The sequence below is a fragment of the Phodopus roborovskii genome, unplaced genomic scaffold, assembly GCF_943737965.1.
Source record: "Phodopus roborovskii unplaced genomic scaffold, PHOROB, whole genome shotgun sequence".
NCBI classification, from domain to species: domain Eukaryota; kingdom Metazoa; phylum Chordata; class Mammalia; order Rodentia; family Cricetidae; genus Phodopus; species Phodopus roborovskii.
The window spans coordinates 3,465,925-3,487,255 of record NW_026126407.1 but is presented as its reverse complement, the minus strand read 5'-3'; the positions used below and the strand labels follow the sequence as shown (position 1 = coordinate 3,487,255).

General features: G+C 38.7%; 2 protein-coding genes across 8 annotated transcripts in view; both read left to right on the top strand.

The window, feature by feature from the left end:
- Nf1 (neurofibromin 1) overlaps positions 1-21,331 on the top strand; it is a 234,785-nt gene that overhangs the window by 18,058 nt on the left and 195,396 nt on the right. The window lies entirely within an intron of this gene.
- LOC127218823 (40S ribosomal protein S15a) lies at positions 1,528-1,925 on the top strand. The gene has a single exon (XM_051179836.1). It carries the CDS (start codon positions 1,528-1,530, stop codon positions 1,918-1,920), a length of 393 nt encoding a protein of 130 aa, XP_051035793.1. The 3' UTR covers positions 1,921-1,925.

Here is a 21,331-nt window from a genome sequence, read left to right as displayed (position 1 = left end):
ACTATAGAGAAACCCTGTCTCAAAATACAAAAACAAAAATATCCTTACTGAACATTGGGGGAGGAGCGAGAAGTCAGTGGTTTCTTTAGAAATGCTAGCTTTTAATAAGTTCACTTGAATCTTGTTTAAAAGGACTGGTTTCCTGGATCCACTAAATACCTATGAGTTTCGGATGTCTGGAAGTGGTTATAATTTTAAAACAGTCTCCATAGATAGTTTTTATGAAAAGCTAGTCTTGTAAACTACTGTTGGGTCTACACATGCAGGACATTTGGCTTCTGGATAGTATTTATTTAGGAGATGACAGCACAGTTATACACACCACTGCAACAAGTTCAAACAAACACCAGATGAGCTTTAAGAATCAACATTTTTAAAAACACCAGAGGTTTTTGAAGTAGTGAAGATCAAATGAATTAAAATTCCAGGGATACAAGAGACATTTGTAGGTGGGCTGATTATGGACAATGCTGAAGGAAAGAGATGAATCAGAAATAAACAGACTCTTACTAAAATTGTAGCATGTCGTTGGCCCACTTCAAACACTGACTGGATTGCAATGATCACCTTTCTCGCCCTTTTTTGCTTAATCAAAATAGAGATTCTCACTGGCTAGGAAGATACCTTGTAGAGTTTTAAGATTTTTTTCATTTGCAATATCCAGAGTACAACAGTTTCTAGAGACACAAAACGGTGGGAAAATGTGGCCTATATTCAAGAAGCAAAGTAAACTGTAGAAGTAGATTCAGAAAGTTGGCCCCAGACAAAGACTTAACTACCACCACCACCACCACCACCACCACCACCACCACCACCACCACCACCACCAAAAAAACCCAACTTGTAATGTGAGGCTGCGGAAACAACAGTTGCTGTTCTAGAGGATTTGAATTTGGTTCTCAGGACCCATATTGGGCAGCATACCTGCCCAGCATACAGCTGCCTGTAACTCTGATTCCAAGTGATCCAATGCCTTCTTCTGGCCTCAAGGACACCCCCCCATACTTGTGAATTTTTAAGACAAAACAAAACAGAAAATGTGTTTTGCTAAATAAAGAAAATAGAGGAGAAGACAAGTATGATGACTTGAGAATTTCTCTGAAGAATTGGGAGTTCATAGAAGGGAATCAAATAGGTCATCTAGGAATCAGTAACAGTTATTAATTGCTTAAGGTCTTTCATTTATTTAATTAAAAATGTTAGGCCCAGGTCTCTAGCATTTGCTCCTGTCATTGCTATACTCTTCACTGCCGTTTGCTCATTCGTGTTCTTTCCCTCTTCCCCTTCCCTGCCGTCCCCCCTCATTATTATTATTTTTTATTATTATTGGAAAACAGTTCGCTTGACTAATACTATTTAAGATCCACCAGTTCATAGACTCTGTTTGATCTCTCACTGCTGTATCAGTGATTAGTGATAGGAGGATCCTTGGGGCTCTTTGGCTAGCCAGTCAAATTTAATTATGTATCTTGAGGTACATAATAAAAAACAAGGTGGGGTTTTCTGCCATCTTTCTGTGCAGTCACCATGGTGCACATGAATATCCTGGCAGATGCTCTGAAGAGCATCAACAATGCTGAGAATAGAGGCAGACTCCAGGTCCTCATCAGGCCCTGCTCTAAAGTCATTGTTTGGTTCCTAACTGTGATAATGAAGCATGGTTACATTGGTGAGTTTGAAATCATTGATGACCACAGAGCTGGGAAAATTGTCGTGAACCTCATAGGTAGGTTGAGCAAGTGTGGAGTAATCAGCCCTAGATTTGATGTGCAGCTCAAAGACCTAGAAAAATGGCAGAATAATCTGCTCCCAACCCATCAGTTTGGCTTCATTGTACTGACAGCCTCAGATGGCATCATGGACCATGAAGAAGCAAGACGAAAACACACAGGAGGGAAAATCCTGGGATTCTTTATCTAGAGATGTAAAACGCATACATAAAAAGCCTCCTTGGACTGTGAAAAACAAAAAAACAAGGTGGGAGCTGTGGAAGATAGATAAAGGACCCAGTGGGCATGAGCAGTTACTTTGCAAGCATGAAGATTAGAGTTTGGAGCCCAGCACTGACATAAAAAAGGGCAGGGTGGCCACAAATGTGCCTGTTACTCCAGGACAATAGGGAGGTGGAGACAGGAGAATTGTTAGGTGTAACTTTTTTTCTGCTGCTGCCTGATTCATGTGTCCTTGACCATCATTTTGTACCTAGACAATGTGGGAATCCAAACCTTTGTCAGAGGAGAATATGATTCTGTCCTGGGCACCTGCTGTGTGGGTGCAGTGTTTTGCATTAACTTTTAGAGACATTTCATAGGTAAAAGTTCCAGTTTTCTCTATCCCCTTTATGTGGCAGCAATACTTTATCTCCTTGGCCATGGACTGACTCCATTTAATGGAGTGACCTTTGACTTGATGTAGTGCAGTTTTCTTAACCAGGGGTAATTTTGTCTTCCAGAGGATATTTGACAGTGTGTGGAGATATTTTGAATAGTTACAACTTTGGGAAGGTGATGCTCATGGTATCGCATGGGTGGAGTTCAGGGATCTGACCTGAATGTTCCTAAGTATCCTATGATGCTTAGAGATGGGGAGTGAAGGTTGGCCCTTAGCTGTACAAAATTATCTTGTCAAAAATGTCAGTAATGCCTACGTTGAGGAATCCTGGTTTAGTGGCTTGGAGGCAATAATCACAAAGCAGTTTCATCTTTCAGTGGATCCTGGTGGAATTGTTTCTTCCACCTAATCAAAGCACCTAAACCACAGATGTCAAATTTGGAACTATTGGAAACAAAACTGCCAGTAGGGTTTTTAAGGCTGATACTGAGAGGGACTACTTCTGTTCTTTATTTTTCAGTTTTATGTACTCTGGCTATGGAGAAAACAGTATTTGATTCAAAGAGTAAGTGCATTCTGTCAAATAAGAGTGTCAACCTTGAGGGATTGCTTTCTCAACTAGCATTTTCTACTAGAACTTCTGCTTTTGGGTGATGTACCATGTGGGGAGATCAGGCAATCAAAGGTTAGAGCCCATCTGTATTCCTTCTCTTATGAAGTGAGTTCTTTGTTCAGAAGTACTTTTTTGTTGTTTTCTTTTTTTCCCGGCAGGGTTTCTCTGTGTAGCCTTGGCTGTCCTGGAATTAACTCTGTACATCAGGCTGGTCTTACACTCACAGAGTGCCTCTGCCTCTGGAGTGCTGGGATCAAAGCTGTGGGCCACCACTGACTGGCTCAAAAGCACTGTTAACAGTGTATCTTGTCATAAACAATGTATCTCCCTAGTCCTTTCATGGTGCTAGCAGAAACATTTCAGGAAGAGATGCAAATCTGTCTAAAACATGTTTATGTGAGCATATATGCTAGCTTTGTATGTGTGTATATGTATAATTTATTTACTCTTTAAAAGCATGATACTGCTGGGTGGTGGTGACACACACCTTTGATTCCAGCACTCAGGAGGCAGAGGCAGGTGAGTTTGAGGCCAGCCTGGTCTACAAAGTGAGTTTCAGGACAGGCTTCAAAGCTACACAGAGAAACCCTGTCTCCAAAAAACAAAACAAGAAAAAAAGCATGTTACTATATACTATCATTAGTAGTTAACTGTCATAAGTATTTTGAGAACATTTTATTTTTTAATTAACTGGGGGAGCAAGCCCTGGCATGGTGCCCTCACCCATAGTTTTAGCACTTGAAATGCTAAGCAGGAAGATTCCAAGTTCTGGCCAGCTTGAACTGCATGGTAAAACCCTGTACAAAAAAAAAAAAAAAAAAAAAAAAAAAAAAAAGGAAAGAAAGAAAGACGAGAAAACAAAATAGTGAACTTTCTTGTAAATTACAGACTTAAAAAAAAAGTTAAATTGTCTTTTGAGCAACATAGAGCAGGGCTTTCATAATCCTACTTTGCTAACCCCTTTGGCCAGAGAAAATTTTACATATAGATCAAATACTTATTTCTAATAAAAGGAAATTAATTTTAAAAACATTCATTGGCATAAATGTGATTTTACTATTTATTTAAAATGAATGGTAAATATGCATGCTAATGCAATGAATGTGATTATTTTTGCATAAAAGTAAACCTTGGAGTATTTGATACTGTAGGACATCAGGTATGTTTATTGTGCTTCAGAGTTGATAGTTGATTGATATTTTGATTTATAATTGTCATGTTGAGAATGCTGGTTTATATTAACACATATGTAATTCAGAATTACAGAAATATGTGTAGGGTCATTTCAGAAATTTTTGGAAATTCTTTCCTAATTCCAAACCAATCTCTCTCTCTCTCTCTCTCTCTCTCTCTCTCTCTCTCTGTGTGTGTGTGTGTGTGTGTGTGTGTGTGTGTGTGTGTTCAGCAATTAGAGGCCAGTGACAGGTGTTTTACTCAGTTGCTCTTAGCCTTACTCTTTGTAATAGGGTCTCTCAGTTAAATCTGTTGCTTACAATTTTGAGTGGACTGGCTGGCTAGTAAACCTCAGTGATCCACCTGTATTTTCCTTCCCAGCTCTGAGATTTCCAATGTGTGTTGTGGATGGTGGGGATAGAGCTCTATGCAATCCTCATGTTTTCATGGCAAATGCTTTACCGACTGACCCATCCCTAACCTCCTTGAAGAATGACTGTGTGTGTGTGTGTGTGTGTGTGTGTGTGTGTGTGTGAGAGAGAGAGAGAGAGAGAGAGAGAGAGAGAGAGAGAGATATTGAGATTTATTTATTTACTTAAATCTATTTTTTGAGACAGGGGTTCATGTATCTTTGGAGCCTGTCCTGGAACTTGTTCTGTAGACCAGGCTGGCCTCAAATTTACAGAGCTACATCTGCCTTTGCTTCCTAGGATTAAAGGAATGTGTGCACTGCCATTGCCTGGCAGGAAGAATAATTTTTGAAGTCAAATATTCTTAACACAGTTCAATCTAAAGCAGTACTAATTTGATACTTGCATGCTGAGCGGTCATGGTAGAAAAAACATGGCAAGTCATTGTTTTTTATAACAGAAAACTTTGTATGTATAATGGAAAGAATACACTTAGTAACTCACAGTAATCAAGATCTGATCCAAGGTGTTCTGTTGTCACAATGATATGTGCAGTTCAAAACACACATTTTTGTGTATTCCAAGGCTGTAGTGAAGTTCAGTGATGCAACAGGGTGAATGCTGACAACTCATTTTTGGTTGTTGCACCTGAGAAATTTTTCATTGTTGCCAGAGTTTTCATGACCCCCATGATGCATAGTTTAAGAATTAGTTGGAAGCTATAGTAATTGTAAACTAGTGTGTTTTGAATTATATAATTTTTATCCATACAAATTTGTCATTTTTATCTTTCTAGTGTTTCCAATTTTGTTGAACTCTACCTAGTAGAAATCCATTGTTATGAATTATATTGTAAAAACTTTTCTCATAGCTTACCAAATTTAATATTTTTGCATTTATTTTATGTATGTGAGTTTTTAGTCTGCGTGTATGTTAGTCACCATGTATGTGTCATACATGATCAGAAGAGGGCACTGAATTCCCTGAAACTGGAGTTACCATGTGGGTTCTGCAAATTGAACTTAGGTCCTCTGCAAAATTAGGAGGTGCTCTTAACAGTTGAGCTATCTCTGTCTCTACCCCCTAGCCTACCAAATTCCATCAGACTTTCTTTATATTACCAAGCCTTGTAACTTTCAACTGTAGAATTATATATTTCAGAATAATAATGCATGTAATTGGGCTAAGAGCATCTACCTAGCTGGAACTGCCTAACCTGCTTTCTAAAGCATAATAGGAATCTTGAAAGATTTGGAACCAAAGAACTTAAAACTGTAAAGGTTTTCCCTTTAAGGACCTATTAAAATATAACTATAACAACCTTATTGCTTATTAGGGTTAGGAAATTTTATTTTTAGAACTCCAAAACCATTTTTGCTAATTATCTTCTCTATTAAAAATATTTCAGAAAGGCAAAGATTTGTCCTTTCCCCTACTGTTGTACATGTGCTATGTACGCAGAAGAGACTCAGCCCTTACTGAATGCATTTATGATGCAGGATTTTCTGTGTTCTCAATGAGAACTGTCTGGCATATGGCATGTCTTATCAGATTACAGAATGGCTCTTAATTTTTACACGTTTTTTTGTATGTGTATGGGGGAGGTGGGGTCACATGTACCACAGTATGTTAGAGGAGATCAGAAGCAGCTGTGGGAGTTGTTTTTTGTTTATTTGGTTTTTTGCTTCTGTCATGTGTTTTTTGAGGATCAAACTCAGGTTTTCAGACTTGCAAATTAGCACTTTTGTCCACCGAACCATCTTGCTGGCCCTTCCCTGCTCCCTGCTTCTCACCTTTTTCTAACCAGATAACTATCATTATCTGGCTCTACGCCCCCCCTCTGCTCCCCCAAGACAGGGTTTCTCTGTGTAGCTTTGGAGCCTGTCCTGGCACTCATTCTGTAGACCAGGCTGACCTTGAAGTCACAAAGATCCACCTGTCTCTGCCTCCCAAGTGCTGGGATTAAAGGAGTATGCCACCACTGCCTAGCTCATTACCTGGTTTTTTTTTAAAAAATAAAAGTTTTATATCAACACTTGTAGATTAGTGTGTGATTGAATTCTAGAATAATTATGCCTTCTGGATATGGTACATATAGCCTGGAGGTGGTGGCAGCACTTAGAGGCAGAGGCTTGCAGGTCTTTGTGAGTTCAAGGCCAGCCGTCTACAGGGCAAGTTCCAGGACAGCCAGGGCTACATAGAAAAACCCTATCTTGAGAAAACAGACAAATAAATAAATAATAAATATGGTACATGTGTTATCTAATATGAGCTTGTTTTTACTAGGTCAAACTAAGTAAAAACAATTTTATCCAGTATTTTATGGTTTTAATCTGTGTGTTATATCATGAATAAATGTTTCTAAATGCAATTTGGAACCTAGAATTTGAGGGGACTTTTTATTTAACTTTTGAAATAATCTCAAAGTATAGTGGATTTTCAAAAATGTCACCAGACATTTTAAAATAGAACGGTTTTCAGCTACAGTCCAGATGTTGGAATTTTTTTTGGAAATGATTTATTTTATTTTTTTATTTATTTTCTTATCCTACAGAAATCCCATTAGATCTGAAAATTGCAAGTTTTTAATAGTGTCCTACTAATCCTCCAGGCACAGCACAGCTATAGCTCAGATGATTTGTAGGCAGTAGACCATTGAAAGAAAGTGCTTGACTTTATTGTGTGTGTGACAGGGACTCATTGAAAGCCTTTAAGTATGAATGGCATGGTCACAAGTTTTAAGAAGTTTCCTTATGGTTCTACTGGAGATGGATTTGAGGGAACAATACTAAAGACAATGAGAATGAGAAATTCTAATAGGAATGAAGCTCTAAAGTAGGGAATTGATTATAGGAATTTTTAGGAGGACTGAATGTGAGATTTGTATAGGAGATGATATTAGAAGGCTTGAGTTAGATGATTGAATAAGGACAGGAAGAAACTAAAGGCAGTAAGTTAGTTAAGGATGGGGGAAGTTGTGAATGACAGGGCTCTTTTTTAAAGTTCTGCTGATGCATGTTCATATACATGTAAGCATATATATGTACTCGTGTGTGTGTAGAGCAGAGGTCAACTTAAGGTACCATTCCTCAGGAACTATCTACCTTGTAAAATTTTTCTTATTTCTTTTACTTATTCTTTGATTATTTTATACATGATTTCCTTCCCCAACCCTCTCCCACCTTCATGCCCCCCCCCACTCCCTTTCTTTCTTTTAAATAACCACTTAGTTCAATTAATGCTGCCAGTATGCTTATTGGTACAGGACCATATATTGACATAGACAACCTGTCATGGACCATACTTCAGAAGAAAACTCCCTCCCTATCTTGTCCTGTTATGTTTTTGTTTTGTTGTTTTTGTCAGTTTGACACAAGCTAGAGAGTTAGCTGGAAAGAAGAACCTCAGTTGATGATGCCTCCATTGGATTGCATCTAGGCAAGTCTGATTAACAATTGATATGGGAGGGTTCAGCCCAGTTTGGTTGGTGCCAGCCCTGGGCAGGTGGTTCTGAATTGTATAAGAAAGCAGGTTGAGTAAGCCACGAGAAACAAGCGCGTAAGCAGCTTTTCTCTGTGGTTTTTGCTTCAGTTCTTGCCTTCAGGTTTCTGACTTCCCTCAGTGATGTGACCTGAGAATTGTAAGATGAAATAAACTCTTCTTCAGGTTGCTTTTGGTCATGGTTTTATATCATAGCAATAGAATCCTAATTAAGACTCCATCTCCCCACCCCCCCCAACAATGTCTCTCACTGGGACCTGGGACTAGAAGATAAGGATAGACTACTAACCAGTGAGCTACTGGGGTCTGTCTGTCTCCACCTTCCCACTGCTAGGATGCAACTATCCCCCTTTGGCTAGAGACCACCCCCTTTGATTGTGGGGCTGGAGATGGAACTCAGAGCCTTGCTCATATTGAGCAAGTGCTCTCCCATTAAAACATACCCTCAGCCTTCAGTGTCTTAGTAAGGAGTCTTGAACAGTACACTGTTTTATCTGGTTTGACTTATGTTGACTTAAACTCTCAATCTCACCCTCTCCTCTTCAGTTGTTAAATTGTTTGCTTATGGTCTAGATCAGTAGTTTCTCAACCTGTGGGAAACCGCCATCTCCAAAATATATGCATTACAATTCATAACAGTAGCAAATTTACATTTATGAGGTAGCAAAATAATTTTAGGTTGGGGGTCACCACAACGTGAGGTCACAAGCATTAGGAAGGTTGAGAACCACTGGACTAGAGGAACATTTCCTTCTCTATGTTTTCATTTGTTGGTTAGTTTTCAGGTAAATTAAAGATGAGTGTGTTATATGAAACACAGGTTTTTTTTGAGTAGGGATGTAGCTTAGTGTTAGAGTATAAGGGCCAGGGTTTTGTTTTGATCTTGCACCACAAAAATGTGTGTGTTTTATAATATCTACCAACCTCTCTCTCTCTCTCTCTCTCTCTCTCTCTCTCTCTCTCTCTCTCACACACACACACACACACACACACACACACACACACACACACACGGTTTATTTTTTGTTTTGATTTGAGGCATGCTCTTGTAGCTCAAGATGGTCTTGAATTGACTGTGTCTGGGGATTACTCTGACTCCTGATCCTTCTACCTTTACTTCTAAATGGTAGGATTACAAGCATATGCTACTGTTATAGAAACAATGTATCTTCATAGTGAGAAATCATTGTGTACATGAGAGTTAATCAGGGAAAGGCTCTTTAATAGCACTTGTCCTGCTCTGGCTACTGCTCAGAGGAGCCAATCTCAAATAGAAGATTTTACTAACTTAGGTACACATTAGGCTTACACATTCCACACATTTGTCATCTTTAAATCCCTTGTAAGACGCAGCCCCAAGTTATAACTTTGAACAATCTAAACACAGGCAAGGAGGCTGCAAGTCTGGCAGATGAAAGGTTTCCAAAGCATTGTCAGACTTATAAGTACACCAGTGTTGTTCTGTTTAGAGCACAGGGGCCTCAGTGATACACTAGGCAGACTAGCTGTGAGCCTGCACTGCCCTCTTGAACTGTCCCTTAGAGCCATGTTCTTTGATATGGGGTTGGGCCTAATGGCCACTTATAAGTCAGATAAATCAGAGTTGTCTCCTTTTGCCTTAGGAATGGAGCCTCATAGGAGGTCAGTCTTTTTAATTAAAAAAATTTTTTTTTTGGCTTATTTTACATACCAACCACAGTTTCCCCTCCCTCCTCTCCTCCATGTCAGTCTTGATGAAGAAATATTAGCAAGAACTTTCTTAGCAACCCCAAGTTTCATTTATGGTATAGTTTTCTGTTTCATAGTTCTAACAAGTCTGGTGAGTACACTAACCTCCCAGTCATACTGGAGGCAACAGTCCTTTAGTGAAATTCTTTGTTGTGTACCTTATTATTTCCTAGACAAGTTTACTAGTATTTTTTGGGAGGGGCGGTTTTCAAAATAGTGTTTCGCTGTGTAACCCAGGTTGTCTTGTAACTCGCTGGGTAGATCAGACTAGCCTTAAACTCAGAGATCTGCTTGCCTCTGCCTCATGAGTACTGGGATTAAAGGTTTATTTTAGGTCACCATGCCTGGTTTAGTAAATATTTTATAGTCAATTTTACTACAAGTTTCAGGACATGAGGGGAGGGGAGAGAAGGACAGAGAGACAGAGAGAGAGAGAGAGAGAGAGAGAGAGAGAGAGAGAGAGAGAGAGAGAGAAAGAGAGACAGAGAGAGAGATTATGAGAGTGTGTGTATGTGTGTGTGTTTTTAATGGGTTGGGGACACATAAGACCTCAGTATATCCCTGACTCCTAACATGTAAATCTACCTGTCAGTTCCTTCCACTGAGCCCAGCTCTCAATATTTTTACCCCTGATTGACTCTAATGGGATTATTTTGGCACGGAGACAGACGTTATAGGTAGGCTAGTGTGGTAGTTTGAATGTAATTGCCCCCCCCCAATAAGCTTATAGTGAGTAGTGCTACTAGGAGTGTGACTTTGTTGAAGTAGGTGTGGCCTTGTTGGAGGCGGGCTTTGAGGTCTTATATATCCTAATGCTAAAGGTCCAGTGTCTTGAACCAGTTCTTGTTGCCTGTGGATCAAGATGTAAGAACTTCTCCAGCACCATGCACACTACCTTGTCCCACCATGATAATGGACTGAATCTCTGAAACTTTAAGCCACCAAATTAAATGTTTTATAAGAGTTGTCGTGGTTATGGTGTCTCCTCACAGCAATAGATAGCTAGTTAAAAACAGCCTGATTATCTCAATGTGAAGCTGAAAGCGCTTAGGTCTGAAAGGCAAACTTGTGTTGGCTCTGCTCTCTCTGGTTATTCCAAGTTTATTTTAATTTGTATCTTGCTCATTTATAAATGAAGTTCTCTTTCATTCAGCCTGATAAATAACATGGCCATTAGAACTCCAGTAAATAGCTCTAGCTTCTTTTTTGAACCAAGTTGTAAACTTAACATAATGGCAGGGGCTTAAACTGTTATAAATGCCATGTTACAATTAGCACGTAGAATAGCATCTTTGTTAGTCAAAACCTATTTTCTCAACTACTGTGAAGTAGGTAAACCTGGACGAGAATTTTCATTGTTGCCTTTCTGAAAATGTATTAAAATTGATTAATTGTAAACTCTGCTATTGTATTTTATTATATCTTAAACTTTGAATCTTGCTGGTGTATAGCATCGTTCTCAGTGTTTGCATTCTTCTGGTGTTGACCCTAACGTTGGCATCTTGTATTCTCAATTTATCATTTCTTTATTTTGCTCCAGTGTGTGTAAGATCTTAAAACACTTGAACTCTACTTGCCCTACTTACTCGTGGCTCTTGGTAATTGCCCTTTTGTTTTCCTCTGGAAAACGTGATTTCTGCTTTTGTACCATCTGTGTTTTTCATTGTCTCTTCCTCATTGAATCAGACCTCTGTCTGCTGGTCTTCCTCCTCCTGTGTCCCTCCCACCCTCATCCCCAGTTCCTCAGCTGGAATTCCCCTCAGGCACTGGCAAATTCCCGTCTGTATTCACAAATGTCTTTATTGTACCTTTCTTAGCAGATATTCCCACAGAATATACAGTTCTTGGATGATGATAATTTTCTCTTGGGACAGGAACTTGTCCCCTACCTTTTGGCTTCCTTTGCATTTGGTAAAAACTCAGATGCCATCTGTGCCATCTGTGGTGCACATCTTTAACCCCAGACCTTGGGAAGCAGAGGCAGGCAGATCTATGAGTTTGAGGCCAGCTTGGTACAGAATGAGTTTCAGGACAGCCAAGGCTACACAAAAAAAACCCTGTCTCTAAAAGCAAACAAACAAAAACACAAAATATGACAAGAAAAACAAAACAAGAAAAAATTTGAATTTCCTGTTAGCTTTATAAACATTTAACTGTCCCTGTTTGACATGTATAAATCTGATTAAATGTCTTTAGCTTTAATTGTCAGTCTTTTAAATAATCATGAATTTTCTTCCTTCACTCCCCTTTTCCTACATGTGTGGAGGCTAGATATTGATGTTGGGCGTCTTCCTCAATTACTTCACCTTATTTTTTGAGACAGATGCTTTATTGATGCTGGCTACTATGCTCCAGGGATCCTCTTGTCTCTGCTTCGCTGGTACTGGGATTATAGGTGTGTACCACTTTGCTCAGCTTTCACATAGGTTCTGAGACAATCAAACTGAGGTCTTGTAAGCACTGTACTAACTGAACCATCTCATCTTTTCCACCTTCCATTTTCATTTTAACTTCAGTGATAGGCTATCTTATTTTTAGTGTGACAGAAGAGAAGGATTTTGAAATTTGTTGGTTTTTAAATAATAATATTATGATTTTTTTCTTCTGAGTGAAGATAATTGAAGAGTAACTAAGCTGGTGGTCTGGAAGCAGCTTGTTTGGAAGGCCCTTTTATCCATTTAGGTTGCTGTAGTTAAGTTAGAACAGCAGGAAGCTTCTAAGAGCTGATATTATCCAGGATACTGGTGGCTGAGGAGTGCAGCAGTTTTGATGTCTGTCAAAGGGCCTGTGCCTCATAGATGTACCTGTTTTGTTCTTTCTCCACGTGGGCCCCATTGTGATTTTTGTGGTGCTGGAGATTAAACCCAGGGCTAGGCAAACCCTCTACCACTGGGCTACATCCCTAGCTCTTGTCTTTCTTTCTTTCTTTCTTTCTTTCTTTCTTTCTTTCTTTCTTTCTTTTTCTTTCTTTTTCTTTCTTTTTTTTTTTTTTTTTTTTTTTTTTTGAGGTGCTTCTTAGATTTGCTTCTTGAACTTGCTGTGTAGCCTAAGCTGGCCTTTAACTCATGGTCCTCTTCATTCTGCCTACCCAAGTGCTAAGATCAGAGCCATCATGTTCACTTCTCTTAGGCCTCTTAAACACATCATCATTCTTTGAGGTCTCCATGACCTTGTAAGACTTTCAATGAGGGCTGTGTTTCAACGTATGAATGGGGTGTCATGAAACTAATATTCAGACCATAGTATTTTTTCATTGTCCTTAAAAATTTATGGTATTCTCATATGTAGGTAGAGTGCATTTACTCTAGTACCAGGAGTCTGAACTTGTCCTGAAGTCTGGAGTATCATTTCATTATCATCTAAGTGAGACATAGGTGAGAGTCAAGACAGTGTTCACCTGGAGGCAAGTTGTGAAATGTAGTTATCTGCTTCTAAGATATGGGGATGGGACAGGCAGAGGATAGATCTATTCCCAAAAGGTGAGAAATAGAAAAAAAAAAGGGGGGGGGGGATTGTGGAACTTGCATAAGTAAGTCCAAAACCCAACAGCATAAACAATGTGTCTTAAGGCTTAAGAATAACTAGTTTTACTCCATATCTTGCATTTCACATACCTTGGGGGTGGAGTTTGGACTTTGAAAGCTCTTGGCAGCTGCGGTGTTAATGGCTTGCTGGGTAGGTACAGTCTGTGTGGCATAGCTTGGAATGCTGGTGGTCTGTGACTTTTCCAGGCTAGAGTTATGTTTGCTACTCAAATCCTTTTTTTGACATGATTTTTCCAAGCTTTGGCATTTTAAGCCTGTGACAGAAGGAGCAGCAACTATAATGTCCTGAAATGCCTTTGTGGTCATTCTGATACTTTGATGCCTCACACTTGGCTTCACACCAGTCTGTCAAAAGCATGTTGTCACAAGGAACTCTTGGGTTGCTTTTCTAGACATACATTTTCATTTTTACAACATGGCCAGGATGACTAGCATCCAAATACAATATTTGTTTCCATTTTGATTATAAATTTCATCTTTAAGTCATTTCTCTCTTTGAATTTACTGTATACAGTCAAGAGGAACCATACTGCTCTTTTTTGTTTAGATATTTCATCAGCCAAACAGCTAATTTTATTGCTCCATAAGTTCCACTTTGTGTAAAACACCAGGACATGAACATAATTTAGACTGTGTTTTTACCTCCTTTTAATTTTATTTTTCAGTATTGGAGGTGGAACCCAGGGCCTTGAACATGCTGGGCAATTCTCTGCTATTGTGCTGCTCTTTATAACAAGAGTCTGTGTTCTTCCAGTTGGCAGTGACATGTTCCTCATTTCTGAGACCTCATCAGAATGACCTTTACTGCTCATATTTCTATCAACATTTCATTCAGAAGCATTTGTGTAATCTCTGAAAGACAGAGACATTCTGTCTAGCTCTCTTCAATGCTTTCACCTCACAGTCATCCTGAAAGTTCTGTTCACAGTGACAAGGCTGTTTCTACATGCATGCCTAGTTTTTTCCAGCTTGTTCCCATTACCCAGTCCCAAAGCTGCCTCTGTAGTTTTACATTTATACTATAACAACAGCTCTACTCTTTGGTCCTAGTATCTGTCTTTGTTTGGGCTGCTATAATAAAATGTGTAGATTGAGAAAAATAATAAAAATTCCAGGTGTGAAGGCTTGTCTGTGTAGGTGGCGCTTTCTTGCTGTTTTCACCATGATAATAGTTCTCGAGAAATTCTGTTATACCTTAATACAAGTTTACATTTTTTTTTAAGACAGGCTCTCCATATTTTGTTCAGAGGACACTAGACATGCACAGATATACATGTAGGTAAAACACCCATATACATAAGTCTTGGGGGCTGGAGAGATGGCTGTAGTGAGATATTCACCTTGTCCGCACCTGTGGCATAGACCACGCCCATGGAGGGGTGGAGACAGGGCCGGATGTGACCTGGGGGAACTAAGGCTGAGGAGGGGGCTTGGAGAGCTCTCTTGCTTACAGTATGGGAACAGGAGCACTTCTGGAGGCATCCTTGGGACCAGGAACCTGTTAGTGTTCATCTGTCTGTGTTGTGAGTTATTTCTCCCTGGATAAACATCTATTCAGCCTATTTGTTTCTCCTGATCTTTATTAAACATCAATAGATGGCTTAGTGATTAAGATTACTGGTTGTTCTTTCAGAGGACCCAGGTCCAAATCCCAGAGCCCGCATGACACTTCAACTTTTCTGTGCTGTGTACATGTGATGCATGGACCAGAACACATACTTGAAATAAGTCTTTTTAATTTTTGGTTTTCTGAGACAGTGTTTCACTGTGTAGCGCTGGCTGTCCTAGAACTCACTTTATAGACTAGTCTGGCCTTGAACTCACAGAGATCTGCCTGCTCCTCCCTCCCTTTCCTCCCTTTTGAATTGTATTTATGAGTGTGTGTGTTTACACAGATGCAGGTGTGTGCAGAGTCCAGAAGTGGAAGACAGATCCACTGAGGCTGTAGTTATGCATTTTGTTAAGCTGCCTGGAATGGATCCTAGGCTAGGGTCTGCACTCAAGTCCTCTAGAAGAGTAAACACATGTTCTTAACCACTGAGCCAACTCACTAGCCTGCCTTTTTACTATTTTTTAAGTCTAGGTATTTTCATTTTTGGTTGTGATTTCTCCTTTTACTGACGTATTTTACTGTCTTTGAGATATTTTCCTAGCTATCTTTTGGTTATTTATTTATGATGTTCGAGCCCTGGCTGGCTGGCCTGGAAAACTTTCTGTAGACCAGGCTGGCTTCAGACTTGGAAATCCATCTGTCTCTGCCTCCTCAGTGCTAGGATTAAAGGCTGCTTCACCACTGTTTGGTTTTATTTATTAATTTATACTTTAATACACAAGAGCAAGATAGCCAAAATGCCAGCATAAATGGGTGAGGAACCTGAGAGGCCCCACCTCTAACCATGGAGTGGTGGATAGGTACTGTAGGAGGGAAAAGACATTCTTTGGAGATTTGGTCATTGCTGGTTGCTCATGCTCCAGTAACCTCATAGCCATGCACATATGGTCTGCATTAAATAGAAAGAAAAGGTCATAAAGTTGGGAAGTGGACGTGTGTAGAGCTCCTGGGGTATTGGAAGGGAGAAATGGGGGCTGGATAAGTTCATATTTAATTGTATACACATAGGAAATTCTCAATAAAAATTAAATTAAAATACTTATATTTTTCAGTGTATATAGTTTGTATGTTGCTAGTACTTCCAAATTTGGACATTTTGTAATTGAGCATTTCATTAGTTACTTATTGCTATTGCAAAATTTTCTAAAATGTAGTGCATATTAGAAAAGCACTCTATTCCTGAGCTATTGTCCTGATTCTTTTACTTTTTAAATTTTATTTTAAAAAGATTTATTTTGGGGGCTGGAGTGATGGCTCAGCAGGTAAGAGCACCGATTGCTCTTCCAGAGGACTCGGGTTCAATTCCCAGTACCCATATGGCAGCTCACAACTGCCTGTAACTTCAGGATCCAGCAGCCTCACACAGACATGCCTATAAATACTAATAAATACAAATTAGAAAAAGAATCTTTTATAAATAAGGTCATACAGTATATAATCTTTAAAAATATTTTACTTTATTATTATTTTTGGTTTGGTTTTTCAAGACAGGGTTTCTCTGTGTTGTTTTGGAGCCTGTCCTAGAACTTGCTCTGTAGACCAGGCTGGCCTTGAACTCACAGAGATTCGCTTGCCTCTGCCTTCCTAGTGCTGGGATTAAAGGCATGTGACACTACTGCTCAGCAAATAAAGATTTATTTTTAATAATGTATTAATAGGAGTGGAGTTAAAGACAGTTCTGAACTACCACATTGATGCTGGGGATTGAACTTGGGTTCTTTGGTTCACTTTGAAGTGAAATCATTTCCATAGCTATAGGCAGGTGGCTTCAGTTTTTTGCTAGATGTTTGCAAAAGGGCTCACTCAGTTCTTGTTGATAGGCCTGCTTGTCACATGACAATTGCCATTCTGGAAGGTGAATGTTTTGAGAGAATCAGAAGCCACAGTTTTTTTTTTTTGTTGTTGTCGTGATCCTAAACTTTAACTGCTGAGCCATCTCTCCAGCCCATGCCACTACTTTTTTAGACCCTTGGAAGTTAATGTACTCTAATTTCTGCTGTCTTATAGTATCTATGTAGAATAACTTTCATATAGGGTGCAAGAATTACACAAGGTTAGAAATATTAGAAGGTAGGGATAATTATGGGCCATCTTGGAGTCTAGGTAGTCATGAAGTTCATTTTATAAAGATTTTATAGTTCTTTAAAATAATGTGTAGTCTTGTTCTTGAGTATGATTTTTGTGTGTCATTTTGGTCAAGTTTAATAATTAAGCGGCTTAGCATTTCTAAATCCTGATCCCCCCCCTCATATTGTGTAACTGAAAGGTATATATTAGGCAGTCTTGCACTAAATTTGATTTTTTCTTTTATTGTGTGTTCATGTGTGAGTAGTATATGCACACATGCCTGTGCATATGCATGTGCATACACAGAGGCTAGAGGAGGGTGTTGAATGTCGTGCTCTATCATCCTGCCTTATTCCTTTGACACAGGGTTTCTCACTGAACTTAGAGCAGACTGGTGCCCAGCAAGCCCCAGCAATCCTGTTTTTACCCCTATTAGCAGTGAGGTTAAAAGTACAAACACAGTAAGATCCAACCTTTCACTTGGGTATTAGAGCAGAACTCAGGCCCCCATGCTTGTATAGCAGGCACTCCTACTTACTGAAACATCTCTCTAGTCCAGTTTAGTAGATGTGTTTGTTGTGTATGTGTTATTAGATGCACAGAAGTTAGAATGTTATGCTGTGACATCATTTGTTTCTGGTGCTTTTTGCTCCCCTCCCTCCCACCCCTCCTCCCTCCTTTCTACTTTGCACCTGTGGAAAAGCCATCTACCATCTACCACTGAGCTACATGCATTTCACTTCTTGTTCAGTTTACTTTAGTATTTGGTGGATCTTTTTCCATTTACTGATCATGAATCTTTGTGTGTGTTTGTGTTTGGAGTTTTTCTTACAAATAGTACTTGTGAAACTAGTTGGCCTTTTTTTTGCTCCAACTGGAGTGTTTATTTTATTTACATTAACCTTGATTACTGTCACATTTGAACTTATTTCTGCTACTTATTTCAAGTCTTTTTTTTTTTTTTTTTTCATCCTTCCTTGAATCTGACTTTTCTTCTAGGCTCATTTGTCTTTTTTTTTTTTTTTAATGCTTGAAGCATGTTCTTTAGAACTATTTTAAATAAGAGTCTATTGCAGTAATTGCTCTTTTTCTTTTCTTAAAAATATCTTAATTTCCTCCTTATTCCTGAGTCATAATTCTACCATTATGTAGAAATCTAGGCAGTTATTTTTCTCTTCAATGGTTAAAGATACCATTTCCTTACTTTTTTACAGTTGTTCCTGTTGAGAATTTGTTTGTCATTATAATTGCCATAGGTGGTATTTTTCTCTCTGGCTCTTTTTAAATCTTCTTTTCACCTTTTGTTTTTACATTTATCTGTGTGAGTGTGTGTGCATGCACACAGGTGTATAGGTCAGATGACAGCTACCAATCTACCATGTGGTTTCTAGGGATCAAACTCAGGTTGTCAGGCTTGGGGACACGTATTGTTACTGAGCCATTTTGTTGGCTCATCTTTGTTCATTGGCTCATGTTTGTTTGTTCTTTGTTGTTCTGTAGTTTCCTGAAAATGTTTTAGAGGTGTGTGTGTGTGTGTGTGTTTTAGGTGTGAACGATTTTAAAATTCCTTGCTTTGGGGATTAAAAGCATATAGTACCATGCCCAGCCCATTCTCTTTTTATTTTTGAAATACCACCTTTTAAATGTTTAAAACAGTCTTACTTTTGAGACAAGGTCTTACTTTGTAGGTGTTGTCCTCAAACTCTGTATCTCCTTGCCTTATGGTTCTGATTGGCATTACAGGTAGGCTCCATCATGGCCTTCATGAATATCTTCTAGATGTTAATAATTGTGCAGAGGTGTTTTATATTAACAGACTTTGCTTTGTTTGGTTCCATGCTGTGTGTGTTTTATTTTTTTGAAGCAGGGTTTCACTATGTAGTCCTGGCTGGCCTTATGGCCTAGAATTCATACTACCATGCCCAGCTTCTTCTTCTCTTTCTCTCTCATCTATTTTTTTGAAGTTATGTGTATATATGGATCTGTATGTGGGTATGTGCTCCTGAGTGTGGGTACCCGTGGAGGCCAGAGGTATTGGATACTCCTGAGAGTGTTGTTACTGGTTCTGGGTGCTGGGAAACAAACCATTAAGTGGTCTAAATCATTAAGCTATCTTACCAGCTTCTAACTTTAGCTTAAATTTTTGTGGTGCTGGGTACTGAATACAGCACCTGGCACATGATAGGCAAGTCCTTCAGCATTGGGTATATCCTTCTCCCCATTCTCACTTTAATATCATCATCGATCTTAGATGTTCTTACCCTTTTCCTTGTTGAAGAATTCATTAATTAATTGTTATCATAGTTACTTTTCTATTGCTGTGAAAAACACAGTGACCAAAGCAATTTATAAAAGAAACCGTTTAGTTTGGCTTATAATTTCAGAGGGTTAGATAGAGTCCACGATGTCAGAGTGAAGGAACAGCTGAGAACCAGGTATTCACATTTAGGAACCTGTGGGGATCATTTTCATTCAAACTGCCACAATTGTGGTTTTGCAGGATATTGAAATCAAGTTAAATACATAAAATTTTTATTTGCTAATTATGCCTTAGTAGAGTGGGAAAAGGAATATAGAAGTCTGCTTTTAAGTGAGGGCTCGCTGGGAGCACCTGTGCATGTGCTTGTAGGGCAGGCTGGCAGGGAGCAGGTTGGTAGGGCAATTTTGTGGTTGTTGACCCCCCCCCCAATGTAAGTCTTTCTGTGAAGATCTACTTTGTCTAGGAGACTGTACCTTAGCAGTTGCCTGGGAAGTAATGCTTGATTAAAGGATTAAGCCAAGAGACTGATAGTTTATATTATGGAGATTTTTGACTATTAAGGAAGTAATATTGTGGAAAGATTATTTTATAGTTCAGGTTTTAAAATATAGGCAAAGGAAATGGTTGTTCAGTCTTTTCCTCTGAATTCACTGAACTGTCTGTACTTTAGTCTGTAGACTAGCAGGGGCCGCCTGTTGCTCTTGGACCACAGTTTGAGGCACACTGCCTTGCATAATAAAAAGGTAGTTGTTAAAGGCAGTAGGAAAAGTCAGTGTAATGTAAATGGTTTATTCTTTTACTCAACAAAAAATAACTGCCTTAAAAAACCCCCTCCTAATCAAAGGATAAAATAGCTTCTGAGAAAGGTAACTTTCTTGCTCCCATGGAACTGAAAATGCACGAGTGATATGCATTAAGCAGTTTATCATTTAGCTAATTATATGTGCCAGAAGAATCATATGGACATGCTGGGGTTGTATCTTAGTTGATAGAGAGTACTTGCGTAGTATGCATGAAGTTGCATACTCTAGCAATTAGGATTTGGTGGTTCAGAAAGTTCAAGGTCATCCTTGGCTGAAATAGTGAGTTTGGGATTGGGGTATAGGAGACACTAGAGAAAAAAAAAATATTTTTTTTTGAGCAAACTATATTTTAAAAAAGGTAAGATCATTGTATTTGAGAGTTTTAAAATTATTCTTTTATGGCTTTCTTTTCAATGAGCACTTACTACTTTCAACATTGGGGAAAATGAATTATGCTTTAAAAATATTTTATGCTATATTATAAATATCTGGATATAGTAGCATGTATAGATATCTTTGGATAGTAGAATATAAAGGGTTTAGACTGCATGAAGATTAAATAATTCCCTTTGAATTATGATCTCTATTTACAACTATGATCTACTCAAGATATAAGATCTTAATAAATAGGGATTTATTTAAAAGAAAGCCTAATATTAAGCAACACACTGTGAACAATGGGTAGTTTGTTTCTAGTTTCACTCAGAAATTCTTCGAAAGGTCACAGGCTAAAATGTTTGCTTCTGTGTACATTCTAAGGAGTTTCTAAAAGGCCTCTCAGACTCAAATGGGAAGTAGGAATGACATTACATTTCACTTAGTACATACAGGACAAAAGCCGAGAAGATAATCTTACAAGGAGGAAAAGCGTGCAACAGTTGTCTTTATATATCAGGAAACAAACACATTAAGAAAGTGTTTTCTGGGCTGGAGAATAGGCTGATTGGTTGAGAGCACTGGCTGCTGTTCCAGGTTCCAGAGGATCTAGTTTAGTTCCCAGCATCCATATGGCAGCTCATGACCATCTTTAAACTTCAGTTCCAGGGGATCTGACTTCCTTTTCTGGCCTCCAAGGACATTGCACAGACATACACATTATTATTAATTACTAATGCATTAAAAAAATACCCCTGAATATTGTAACTGATTATATTAAGCACACTCCCCCAGAGGATTCTGTGTTTTTGGTTACATATCACATACATAATAGTGCTTTATATAGTGCTTAATGAACTTAAAACTTGTGAAGTTTTATTTTCACTTTAACATCATTTTAAATATGCAGTTG

What these genes read in the sequence shown, in the direction of transcription:
- LOC127218823 (XM_051179836.1), top strand. Translation starts at nt 1,528, where the DNA reads ATGGTGCACATGAATATCCTGGCAGATGCTCTGAAGAGCATCAACAAT.